Genomic DNA, 13,359 nt, shown 5'->3' with positions numbered 1-13,359 from the left:
TCCAGGACACTATACTTGTTTGTTGGTGTTTGGTCATCTTGTGATTCTGGTTTTTATTGACCTTTCTGTTAGAGGCATAGCTAGTTGGTAAAGGTTTCAGTGTTGCTCATTACACCTTTTTGTTTTCAAAGTTATCAATTCTGTGTCAATTTTATCATCTGGGAGCCAGCTAGCCAGCCCCTACCAGAAATTTTGTTTGAATATTAATTGGCATAAAGACCACAGAAGAGAAGAACAGAGACTTGGCCCCATCAAAACAGGAACACTGAGTCCTGTTAAAGGGACAGTTTATAAATCCTCAGATCAGCTTGGGGTTTTTGTGGTTTATCCTCATTTGAATCATGATCAGAGGGTTGCTTTCCTCCCAAGAGGGTTTGTAGGATTTATGCCTCAGAAATCCAAACTAGTTTAAATAAGAAAAAAGGATTTGTGGACTATCGTAGCTCAGAAATACACTAGGGAGGCCCATAGGATCAAAGAGGAACTGCAGAGCTCCTGAGCCTTCAATCAGTAGCTCAAGGCCAATAGTTCTCCCTCTGGCTCTCTTGGGTACCTCTGTCATCTTTGTGTCTTCCCTTCTTGGCCTCATTCTTTATTATTACAAACAGCACATCTTATCTTGGTGATGTGTGACCTTGGTTAACCCTGGATTGGGCTTTGAACCAGAAGAAAGAGAAATGTTGGGTCAAATGTTTATTCTCATTATCAGAAAGACCTGTTCCAGGTCAGGCCTGGATTTCATGAAGGACCATGGAAAACCAGCATCCACTACTGCCCAGTTCAGTCTTTAGTTTGAGCTCTTTGTTAGTGTCTTGGGCAAGGGACACCGTTCCATGTACATAACTCCTAAATTTTTGGAGTTTCCCAAAAGGACAAGACAAAGCCACAGTGTGTGGTAGTGGTCTGACTGGGAAATGTAGGTTGGAGTGATTTATTTGGGGGCCATGCTTTTCATGGAGTCTTCAAATTAATTTGATTGCATCTAAGGTCCCGTGACAGCCCACTGGCAAAGTAGAGTCACATTAAATTTTTCCATTCTAGATTTTACTTGTCTCCTAACTACTTGACAGCTGAAAAAAGTTATTAATAGAGACAAGAAGGCATTGGATGACATGGAAAATAACTATCCATTTCATGGACTCCTGACTAAGGTTGAATTATAATAACAAAGATCAGAGCTTTTTATTTGCTGCACTTTCCGTGATTTGTGGGCAGATTGTTGTTTGTTTTTTGCTTTTTAACCTTTCAAGTAAGGAATGATTTGTGAAGTTCATGAAAACAACGCATATTCAGGGACTCATTCGTCTCAGGGCTAAGACTAAATCTTGTTTTCAGAACCATATAAATATAGACTGAGAACAAGATCCGTCAAACACTTAACTTATGGAAGATGTAATATTGGGCTCCTTTTAAATATGTATATTGATATATTTGTGTATATTGATCTAAGTTGCGGTAGAATTCTTCCAGAGAAGTGCTACGGTGGGCTCCCTACATATGCGTCTTGGCCTGGGACTATTTATAGCTGCTCTCACAGTTCAAGGCTTTTTTTTTTTTTTTTCTTTTTCTTTTTTTGGGCAAATCACAGCTCATGGCTAACAGCCTGACACTTTCTTTTTGGCAGTTCTTTATGGAGGGCCCTGTCTATGTTAGGTGCTTGAAGGAATTTTGTAGAGCCCACATTCCTATGGTCTGGGTTAGGACTCTCCCTCCAATAAGGAAGCAGCTCACTTTTACATTAGATTGAGATCCAATATCCAAGATGACAGTAGGGGGTGGGGAAGAGAAGATAAAACTTACTTGATGTCTCCTGGAGGCAAAGACTAGTATAGTGGTCAGGAACTCCCATTTTACAAACCCCATAGAGTTGTAAGATAATCAAGTAAAATATTTAGCATTATATGGGCACATTGCTTTGCCACTACTGTAGTAGTTACAATTATCTCAATAGTCATCATTTTTGGGTCCTTGTGCTTCTATTTTCTACCATGGACTTATTCCACTCCAGGCCTCCAGGCAAAGAGCAAATCATGACTACCACCACCTCCACCACCATCACCACTACTACCTTTATCTCCACCACCTACACCTTCACCTCCATCACCACCATCACTACATCCTCTACCATCACCACTATCACATTGACCACCACCACCTCCATCACCACTACATTTATCACCACTGCCATCTCCACCACCACCTCTACCACCATCACCCCTATCACTTCAACTTTATCACCAACACATCCACTACCATTGCCACTATCACTCCTACCTCCAACAATACCACTGCCTCCACCTCCATCACCATTATGACCATCACCACCATCACCATTATGACCATCACCACCACCATCTTCACCACCACCTCCACCACCATTGCCACTACCATCTCTAACTCCACCACCATTGCCACCACCAACCACCTCCACCTCCATCACCATCACCACCATCACCAACAGTAGCAGTGGTGGTATGGGGGTCTCTGGACAGAGGCATGGGAACAAGACTGACTTGAGTTGAGATGTAGAACTTGCCAATCAACTTCTTAGAGATGCTGCTCCTCAACTATAAAATGAATACAGCAACACTTGTGATGAGTGTGAGAGATGGGCATATGTTTAAGTGTGTGACACCCAGAAAGCCCCACTGTAGAAAAATGTCCCCAGTTGGCCATCGTCCTATCTCAGGCCCTCATGATGGTATAAGTGAGGATCTCTAGAAGACAAGTCTTGCTGTCCCTCTGGTCAGCCTTATCCCTATTCTCACTGACCTTGAGTCTGACTTCATTGCTCTTCATTGCCCAGTTTCCTTCAAACCAATGCCCGTGGTCCCATGATAATAGGCACAGCCACTTAAGTATGCTGTTCACATAACACTCACCCTGGCATGGGAGCCAATGAGGAGGCAGAACAGAGATCAATCTCACTGCAGAGAGTGAGAGGCAGGCCTAGGTCACATATGCCTGCTCATATGTTTGTGACTTTGCATCAAGGTCAGCAAGAAACAATAGCAAATTAAAGATCTGTTTGATATAGAGGGGGAAATGACACTTAAAACCTCCTGAAGTCAGGTTGAAATTTCTCTCTGCTTCTGTCTGGTACCGGAAAGCTACCAATCAATAAAAAGACTTCTCAAGTTACTAATTCTTCACGTTGCAGATTCTTCCTCTGATGTCATTTCACATGGGTTGCTATTCAGGAAGGGAAGACACATGGGGATATTGAAGGACTCAGTGACAATTATTGACATTCTCTGTTCTATGTCTTACAGCCTACTTCTGCTTCCTCCTGACTGCTCTGGGCGTGACAGCTGGTGCCCATCGCTTGTGGAGCCACAGGTCCTACAAGGCCAAGCTGCCCCTGAGGATATTTTTGGCTGCTGCCAACTCCATGGCTTTCCAGGTGGGAAAGGAGGGTTTCTGCTGAGGGGACCCAGTGTAGAAGGCAGTGTGGGAGGAGGAGAGGGGTGGGCTGACACTCTCCACCCTGGTCCTAGTCAGTGCTCAGGCCCCAAGCACTCTCTGTCCCCATTTTTTCTAGCATTTATGCTAGAAACATGCCCTAAGCCCTCAACATTTGTCCAGCTCTAACCAGGGGCCAAATTCTGTGCTAAGCATGTGCTATATGTATCATATTTGATCCTCACAAGAGCCTCATGAGCCAGATGAGGAAATAGAAGTTTAATGAAGTTAGAGAACTTGCCCAAGTTATAGGGCTAACATCCCAGGTGGGCAAACGCAGGTCAATCTGATTCCAAAGTCATTGTTCTTACAAATCCGTGTCCTGAGCTTACCCTACAAGGCCTTGGTGGAAAGGTTTTTTGACCCGGTGTTGGAAGACTCAGGGATTCTTCTCTGATGGTTGCTGACTGTGAATCACTCCTCATCTCCACTATTCATTTGTAAAAATAAAGAGTATGATTTCCTTTGCAGGACTGTTATGTAATCATTGAAAATTCCAGGTACCTATCACAGTGTAAGAGGTCACCAGTGCACCAGGATTGGGCCCTATCCTTTAGGACAATTCCAGTCCTAGACCATTTCCCACCACCTTGGGTACTTTCTGAACTGCTGGGATTTTTATTTGATCACAGATTTCCCCCCACTGCCTCTAATTCTTCACCTATTAATTCAGGCAGCACAGATAGGAACAACTCGTTTCAAAGTTTCTGCCCATATATGTGTACAGATCAATCTAGGCTCCATTTATTTCTACCATTAGGAAGGAATGGTGATTCCTGAAGCTGCCTTTGGTTCTGGGGAAACCGACACCCTCACAGCTGGCATGTCCACCCGCTTCCCTAGAAGAGAGCCTGACCCTGAGTGTTTCTCTTGTGGCTATGAATTCATGTCCCTGGCTTTAGGGTTCCCTCTACAGTTTGAGCTTTCACAGAGCAAACAGGACTTAACACAGTAGATCAGTTTGGGAAACACAGTTGGTGATATGGATATGTACTGGTCAGAGAATTCAGGCACAGTCAGAAATTAGTCCAGGATCCTAGGAAAGACCCTACTACACACAAAGGAGAGCTTGGCTACTTCTTGGTTCCATGTTCTTGGTTCCATGTTGGCAAAGGTAACTATGCTGCACTTTATTTTGAGTTTAACCATGTTCTTATTTCAATGTTGTATTCTGTTTATCATCACTTAGAAACTCATTGACTTAGTTCTGTGATGCCATTCAGGGCTGAACTCAATATTTTCATTTATTTTGTTCAAACAGTTTATTATTTTTAACCTCCAGTTGCACATTCAAGTAGTTATAAAACATCTCTGTTCTTGGATTTTTTTTCCAAGATAAATAACTCGTGACTGAGAGCCTAAAACTCTGATTCTTATTTTCCCAATGAAATTATTTGTTTGTAACTCAATATTTTAAAATCAAATTGTCCTTAACAAAACATCACATAACAGAATATCGGGCTGTGATTTTAACTTACTTGGGGAAGAAAATACATGGTACAGGGAAGTACAAAGATCCTTGGCTCTATGTTTGCTAGATGTGCTATTTGGTCTGCTTTTATGCAAATCCCAGGTTCTTTGTCTGCAAGGAAGCATAATAATAACTGATAGGAGAATGAAATTAATGGGGAAAAAAAGCATTAAGCTTTTAATAGCATTCTATTAGTATTATTCTTCCTCTTGTGTTTTATGAGAATCCACATACTATCTCATTTCTATATTCTGGTAGCTATCATATAGAAAACGTTCACTAATTGTTAAATAAATTTAAAAAATGAATAGCTTTGAAAAGCATTTTTAGAAATCATCATATTCGACTATGCACACTTCCTTCAAGACCCACATTTGTGGTGAAATTTTTTTTATTCATTCAACAAATATTTATTAAGCACTTAGTATAGGCACTGGGTCTAACAATGAACAGCACTCAAAAGCCCTCAAGGGGGCTTTTTCATCTAGTGGGATATTAGAATTCCCAGAATATCTCAGTGCTTCATGGATCTGGTGTTACATGGCAATGTCACTTAGACCTAAGCAAAGGGTGTCTTTAAGGTAAGCGTAGGGCTGGCTTCCATAACTATGCATATTGGTATCAGTGGGAAAGAACAGTCAGTCTAGATCACTTAATCTCCAGAGGAGAACAACCTGGAAGAGTGAAAAAATATGTAGTGGTCTGCCCATGTAGGGTATTGACCCCCAACCCCAACTTAATGCAGCTATTGACTTCGTTTCCCTTTGATGTTCCCCTGGATTTTTAAAGTGTCTCAAAGGTTCCCCCCACTTTCCCTCCATCAGAATGTCCATATCTTCGGCCAAAATGGACAAGGCATGCCGTAGTTATCTCTTAGGCTAGATGCTGCAAACAAGATTCTGATCATTAAGAACAATCTTAAAATTGAGGCTTAAACATTTGAAGCTCTCTTTTCTGTTTCTTCTATAGAGAAGATATTCATCGGTCAGGAAAAGTGGGGGCACTTTTAGTTTGAAAAGATGACGATGGAACAGGATTTCTGACAGGAACTGTAAAAACCCTCTAGCCCCTTTACTCCCTTTTTATTCTGCAACAACCCCCTGAGTTCTGGCCTGTCCTCCTCCTTTTTTAATAGGATGCAAGTCAACCTAAAGATGAATTGCAATTTCCTTATAATTTTGTCCTTGTCACTTGTGGACCCAGGTGAGGGATTCCTGCAGTTTTCAGGAATCGTCATCAGGACTGGCTTTGTGCTCTTGTGTTTGCACACTCACATCTGCCGGCTACACTGACTCTCTTGTGAACCCTGTCCAATTAAAAGCACCTGCTAGATGCTTCATCCTCCTCAACGATGGCCTATTTCCTCATCGGGTCATGAGACATAAGATTTAAAGATGGAAGTGACCTTAGGGAATTCAGTCTAAATCCTCCTATCTTTTCAAAGAGATGCACATGTAACTCAGAGAACATTAGTGACTTGTTAATGGTGGATAGACTCAGACAGAAACTCAGGTCTCCTGAGCTTCCAGCTGGGGATCTTTTGGCTCACACATGGAAGTTCCTATGTGGTGTCCTACAGTGTGATTTGCACACAGCATATGGTTGGGTCAGTTATTTTTTTTTTTGATCCACTCTGAATAGCCTCTGTCTTTTTGGTGGGTGGGTATGATCCCAGGCCCTGATGCATGCTAAGCACATGCTCATTTGTGGAGCTACATCCCCAGCCCAAGTCTCTATCTTCTAATTTAGACCATCACATTTAAAGTGACTACTAATACAGTTGGATTAATATCTACTATGTTCTTATCTTCTATTTATTACCCTTGTTCTCATTTCCTATTTCTGTCTTCTATTCTTTTTCTGTCCTTTGTGATTTTTACTGATTTTTGCATGATTCTATTTTCTCTCTTCTCTTAGCATATCAATGACACTTTAAAAAAATTAGTGGTTTTCTAGAATTTGCAATATGCATTTACAATTAATCCCAGTACACTTTCAAGTCATTCTATACCATAGAGCACTTAACCTAGCATACTTGAGACCCTGGGTTCAATTACCAGCACCTCAAAAAAAATATTATACCACTTTGCAGTGTTGCAAATACCTAATTCATTTTTCCCTCCTAACCCTTATGCCATTGTTGCCATTCATTTTTATTTATTCCAGGCTAAAACCACCAGATGCATTATTGCTAGTATTATTTTTGAGCAAACTGTTTTAGACCAGTTAAGAAATAAAAATATGTTTTTATTTTATCTTCCTTTGTCCCCTGATACTCTTTCTTTATGTTGGCCTTATTTTCTGACCTTAGTCATTTTCCTTCTGTTACCTTCATTGTTTTTGGTTTTCCTAGAAACTTCTTCTTGGGCTTTTAATTCTTTCCACTGCAACCTCTGGTAATGACCCCTAATGATGTGGTAATAAAATGGAGGAAAGGGAAGCATTCTATAGGGATCTGGAACATCCCTTACAAGCCCATGAGCCCCAGCCATGGCACTGCTGGCAGGTAGTAGAACCTTTAGAAGTTGAGACCTAGAGGAAGAAGTTAGGCCACTGTGGATGTGCCCTTGAAAGAGATATTAGGACCCTGGCCCCTCATCTCATTTTTGATTCCTGGTTGCCATGAGGTGAACAGGCCTCCTCTGCCACATGCTCCCGCCATGATGTAATGTGCTGCCATGGTCCCAAAGCATCAGAGCCAATGTCCATGGATGGGAGCCTCTGAAACAGAGAGTCAAAATAAACATCTTCTCCTTATTACATTGATTCTCTCAAGTATTTTGTCACGGTCACAGAATGATGATTAACACAGGAAGCAGTCTATGATTAGGTCTCAGTCTTTTAATGTTCCTGAGTTGGGTATTTTCCTTCCCCTAGAGTAGTTAGGCTTTGGTAAGACTCCAGTTGGTTAGGCTCTGGTGAAGTAGTTTCTCTGAGTACAGGCCTTGTTAGGGAGAATGAAGAGGTCTGGCCATAATTCAAAATGGTTGATTTTCTCCTCCTCCTGCAGGAAACCCAGGGACGTTTTTCAGAAATCAGAGTGAGAACTGGATAGGAATCCTGGAGGCACAATTCATGGTAGGGTTGGGATCCCCTAGGACTGGGCACCCTCATGGGTTTCAGCTCTTAAGTTGACCACGATGAGCCTCCAGCAATCTATCAGTTGTGGTTTCAAGTGCTCCAACCTGCACTGGCTCTAGTTCTGGGCTTTGCTCCTGGGTGTCTGCTCCCCTGATCCTCTGTGCTGCCTCTGTTTAGTTTAGCGGGCAGCCATTTGCCTTATGAGCTTAATCTCCAATAAGATGTAAGAAGAGTTGTTGGCTTTCAGTTTGTCCAGCTTTTATCTCACTGTGAATGTGGAGGCAATGGCTTGCAGCTTGTTCTGTTAGGGTTACAGTGCGATTTCTGAATGGAACAAACTTTACACATAAATATGTTAAGTGAATCATGAAACCATGGGTCATAGACTTTGGCAAGAATATACAAGAACAACAACAGAATAGAGTAAGATGATTATTGAATGCTAGCCACATACCAGCACGTCATCAGGTACTTTATATAGCCATCTTCTAACATGCTGCAAATTGGGTTTTCCTCATTGGATAGGTGAGAAAACAGAAAGAAAAGATGCTCTGTGACCTGTCTAAGGATATATGGGTTTAAGTGACAGAGAGGGCTTCCACTGCAGGTGGCATACTCCAGAGGCCACCTGCTTCCTGCCCTGCCCTAATGCTTCTCAGAGCATCTGAGTATATATTTATCCAGGCACTGGAGAACAAGACAGAGAAGGTCCCTGCCCTCAGGATGTGCGTGTTACAGAGGGAGAAAGAGCAGATGAACACAAGCAAAGGGATAAACAAATATGCCCAGAGCAAGAAGAAGGCTATCAAGAGCTCAAATGCAGCTCTATGATAAATGGCACCAGGGAGGTGGTGCTCTAAGAAATTACAGAATGGATTTTCAGTCACCTTTTTCATTACTGTGACCAAAAGACCTGACAAGAACAATTTTAGAGGAGGAAAACTTTACTTGGAGGCTCAAGGTTGCAGAGGTCTCAGTCCATAGGCTCCATTGCTCTGGGTCCTTGGTGAGGCACAACATCACGACCATGGCAGAAGAAAGCTGCTCAGGAGATGGCACAAGGAAGCAGAGAGAGAGAGAGCTCCACTCTCCAGGGACAAAATATGTACCCCTAAGGCACACCCGCACTGACCCACCTCCTCTAGCCACACCCTACCTGCCTCAGTTACCACCCAGTTAATCCCCATGGATTAGGTTAAGGCTGTCATAGCCTCATCATTTCACCTCTGAACCTCCATCCATTTCTCACACACGAACTTTTGGGGACACCTCATGTCTTAAACCATAACAAAGAAGACCTTGCTGAGGTCTTAGAGCTAAGACCAAAAGGACAGAACAGTAGGGTAAGAGCATTCCAGGTAGAGGGAGGAGCGAAAGGAAGTCTGGGACAGGTATAATGTGTTCAAGGAGCAGAAAGATGGCCGGTGTGACTGGTCCATGTTTTGGGAGAAGATAATCATAGAAGAGGCCAGAGAGGGGGACAGGGGCTTTTTAGTCCAGCATGGAGTTTGGATATTGGACTAAATGCCATCGTAAGGCACTGCAGGGTATTAGGCAGGGGAATAGCATGGCCTCATTCATTTCATTGGTACAGGTAAGCCTCAGACCACAGTCATGAGACCTTGGAGTTTTCCTACAAGATTCAGGATCATAGACCATCCCCAAAGACTGGGTCTCTGTGGGTCATGCACATCAAAGAGGGAGACTTAACCTCCTTGCTTTCAAGGAGGCCAGTGCCCTCCAGTATGTCCTGGGTGTTAGCAGCAGCACGTAGTAGCAGTTGGGCAGAAGAGAACAAAACACTGGAGCACTACTGCAGGCTCAAGAATCCTTGACCCCAAATGGTTCTCTGTGCAGGATTTAGCTGTCCCTTTAGAGATTCTGTTTCAGTGTTTGCCACCTGCCCTAACTACAAGCCCAAGCCTCTCGTGTGCAGCTTTTCATCCACATAGCAGAAATGGTTTGTTTTCCTCCTTTCAAGATGGGTGGACGTGGCGGGTTGATAGTGTTTCCTTCTCCTGTATAAACAGGCAGCCCCAGAAATGGTCCTGATCCTGATGCCCTGAGACAGGGGACAGGGGCTTTTTAGTCCAGCATGGAGTTTGAATATTGGACTAAATGCCATCGTAAGGCACTGCAGGGTATTAGGCAGGGGAATAGCATGGCCTCATTCATTTCATTGGTATAGGCACAAACCTGGTTTGGTTTTGGAAGGCATTTGCCCCTCATGCCTCACTTTGTCTATTTCCACAGCATTTTGCCCTCTGGGGTTTATTTGGAAGTCAAGTGGAAGAGCAAATGCTTGTCTCTGGGCAGCTTCTCTCATCCTTCACTTGTGATGAGGGGCCCTTATCGGTTCATCACAGCGGTGTTGCTGTATACCTGCTGCTTCGTGACTCCATCAGTCAAGGCAGGAGCCTCTGACAGATGAAATGGTGCGAGCAGGAGCTGGGAGAGAGACTGAGGAAACTCTCCTGAGCCTGATGTGTGAGACACGGCATTTATTTTTTCTGTCCTTACCTGCAAGGATTGACTACACTTCCCACCAATAAAAAGTGTACCTTTTAAGGTAGAGAACAAAATCGCTCCTCCCCCAAGATACCTCCCTTCCATCTTTGCTAGGAATCTAGGTCAGGAAAAATAGGTGAGATGAGAGAAATCACCTAAGGAAATGCACCTCAAGGGAAAGAAAGCGTGACAGCCTCAGACAGCCTGAGCACAGAAGGCAGTTCCAGATTCGCACGCACTAAGCAACAGGGCTGGTCTCTTGTATCCCCCTCCGCTCCCCAAGTAGAGCGGAGCCTCTTTAGTGCAGATCATACTTGCTTTATACAATGCTTGCATTTCTGTTTCTAGGTAATTAAATTTTTGTAAAACAAACAAAATATTATTTACTTTAAAGGCACATAGAGAGTTTGCACTGACAGAAATTCTTGGCAAAGTAGAGGGTACTTTTGCAAATAAATAATCACCAGGTTTTATATGTTAATTCAGCTCCACTTCTATATTGCAAGAAAAATATGCTTGTTTAAGAGTTCACAGATAGTGCTGTCAGTTGGGAATCTTTTTGGTGACACTTTTAAGCTCACCCATTCATTCTGCCCATGATCATAAAGAAAGTCTTTAGAAGGTTATGAACAGGGAACTCCTTTGCTCTGTGCTTTCTCTCCTGCCCATGCCCTCTTCTTCTAAAATCATGGACAGTTAGAGCTGGGAATCCTTAGAAGCCATGAGTCTAATGCCTTTTCTGATCATTGAAGAAACTAAAGCCTAAATGTCTGAGTTTAGTTTAGTTTTCCCCCAGTGTCTCCAGAAATGTTCGTGGGTGCTGAAGGAGGCGGTCACAGGGCAGTTCCTTGACAAACTACTTCTCTAGTACCTGCCACCAACCACTGGGCTGAGATGGCACTTCGGTCACTGCTTATTCTCTCTTCCACTGCTTTCCTGCCAGACACTGTTATGTTGCTGCTTCTTTCGAGGTTTCCCAACCTCCTGATTATTTTGCATTTTGGATGATTTCTTCCCCAGCTGCCTTCATTTGCATTTCTCCTAAGCCAAATCTCATTGTGATAATTTCTATTCATATTTCTAATCTCTTTAGATCCATCTGTGTTATTTCTCTGGACTCAGTGATGTCTGCTGAACCTCCTAATTTAGTACCAGCTAAAAATGTTATTAACAAAATGCATAAGGCTTGTTCCCAGTCATTAATGAAGATGCTAAATAAACTAGATCTCACAGACACCGTGGGGCCTTCTGCTAGCTGCCTCTGTCCCTCCTGCTTGTTAGATATTGAGCATTTTTTCACCATCGATCCTGTTCACCCTGGTTCAGACTCTTCAATCATCCTGTCCCAGTTCCTTCTAATGCTAACCAGAGTGTTTGTTATGGGAATGTTTCAGGGATGCCTTTATCAAGTTCCTAAGATAGAATATCTATAGGAGTCATTGAATCAACAGTTTTAATTAATGATAAAATTTATTGAATTTCGTATGCCAAATGGAAACTTTTAAGCTCGATTTTTACAACTCTTTTAGAAGGCAGAAACATTTGATTATTTTTATCTTCTTCCTGTTGGATCTTTCCTTGTTTTGGATGTAAATCTGCTAGTTAATTCCTTTTGAATTCAAGGGTGCATAAAGCACTGTAAGGCTGATGAGGAACACAAGATCTATATAAGAAATAGTCCTTATTATGAGACTTTACAATCTAATTGAGCCAGCTAGGCTTGTGTGCAATAAAGACAGATCCTTACAAGATGGTGCCAAGTTACTTCGCCCAAAGCCTCACGCTGAGCCTTAGTGCTGCAGAACTGACTATGGGCTGAGCAGTTGGAGAAATCCTAATGCAAAAGGGAGTTTTGAGTTGAACTTGGAAGGTGAAAAGAATTTGTCTAAGAAAGAAGAAGTAGATGGGGAAACATGTGTGAAAAGGTGGAGAGAAAGAAATGATTGTCACATTTCATCCAGAGCCACAGTGTAGTTGTGGCCTCTGTCTGATTCAGGAAGTAAACTGATGGTGCTTTGCAGATCTCACACCCTGCGTGACATCTCTTTTTGGATCTCAAACTCAGTGTGCCAAAAACTGAAGTTACTCTACCTTCTCTTCCCAGATTATTCCTCTCCTAGGTTCCCCAACCAGGAAACTGGATGTTACACATGTTTTTTACAGTCAATATTTTAGCCTGTTAGTCTCCCTTCAGTTCTGCTATGAATTCATATCTTGGATTTTTAAGCCTCTTGTCCCTACCACCTCTAGCTCAAGCCATGAGCCTCTCTTGGCTAGGCTCCTAAACAAGCCTTCCAACCAGGAATTCTTGCTTCAGTGCTAACCCTTCTTCATTCCACGACCAGAGGGAATTTATTGAAAATTAAACAACTCTCTAGCAAACAAACCTGTCAGTGGGTTAGCGTTGCATTTGGAATGAAATCCAACCTCATTATTATGGTCTAGAAGGCCCTGCACCATCAGGCTGTTGCATGCTGATTCTGTTTTCACCCAGTTTAGTGGCCTTCAGTACAGTTCTGATACTAACCACTCAGAGTCATCATCAGACCCCACAAGTTAAAGTGGAACCTTCTACATGACTGCCCCCATCTCAGACACCAGCTGCAAGGATGGTAGAATAGTAGTGTGTTCCTATTTTATCGATTCTTCTGATTAACCAGATATAAAATTGGGGTTCCTATAATCTCCCAGGTTCAGTAATTCACTAGAATGACTCATGGGACTCTGGACAGTACTATAGTTACAACTGCAGTTTTAGTATGAAGGATGCAGCTCCTGAACAGCCAAATGATATTGCTGCATGAGGCATAGTCTGGAAGGGTCCCTGCCTCAGAGAC

General features: G+C 42.7%; 1 protein-coding gene across 1 annotated transcript in view; it reads left to right on the top strand.

Annotated features, from left to right (window-relative positions):
• Positions 1-13,359, top strand: part of Scd5 (stearoyl-CoA desaturase 5) — a 136,856-nt gene that overhangs the window by 76,849 nt on the left and 46,648 nt on the right. Inside the window, exon 2 of the mRNA XM_076864046.2 lies at positions 3,273-3,403. Coding sequence (XP_076720161.2) covers positions 3,273-3,403 — 131 coding nt within the window. The remainder of the gene's footprint in view (positions 1-3,272; positions 3,404-13,359) is intronic.

This window comes from Callospermophilus lateralis, chromosome 8 (genome assembly GCF_048772815.1).
Source record: "Callospermophilus lateralis isolate mCalLat2 chromosome 8, mCalLat2.hap1, whole genome shotgun sequence".
Taxonomy (NCBI): domain Eukaryota; kingdom Metazoa; phylum Chordata; class Mammalia; order Rodentia; family Sciuridae; genus Callospermophilus; species Callospermophilus lateralis.
Note: the sequence above shows the minus strand (reverse complement) of the source record. Positions and strands in the feature narration are given on the sequence as shown.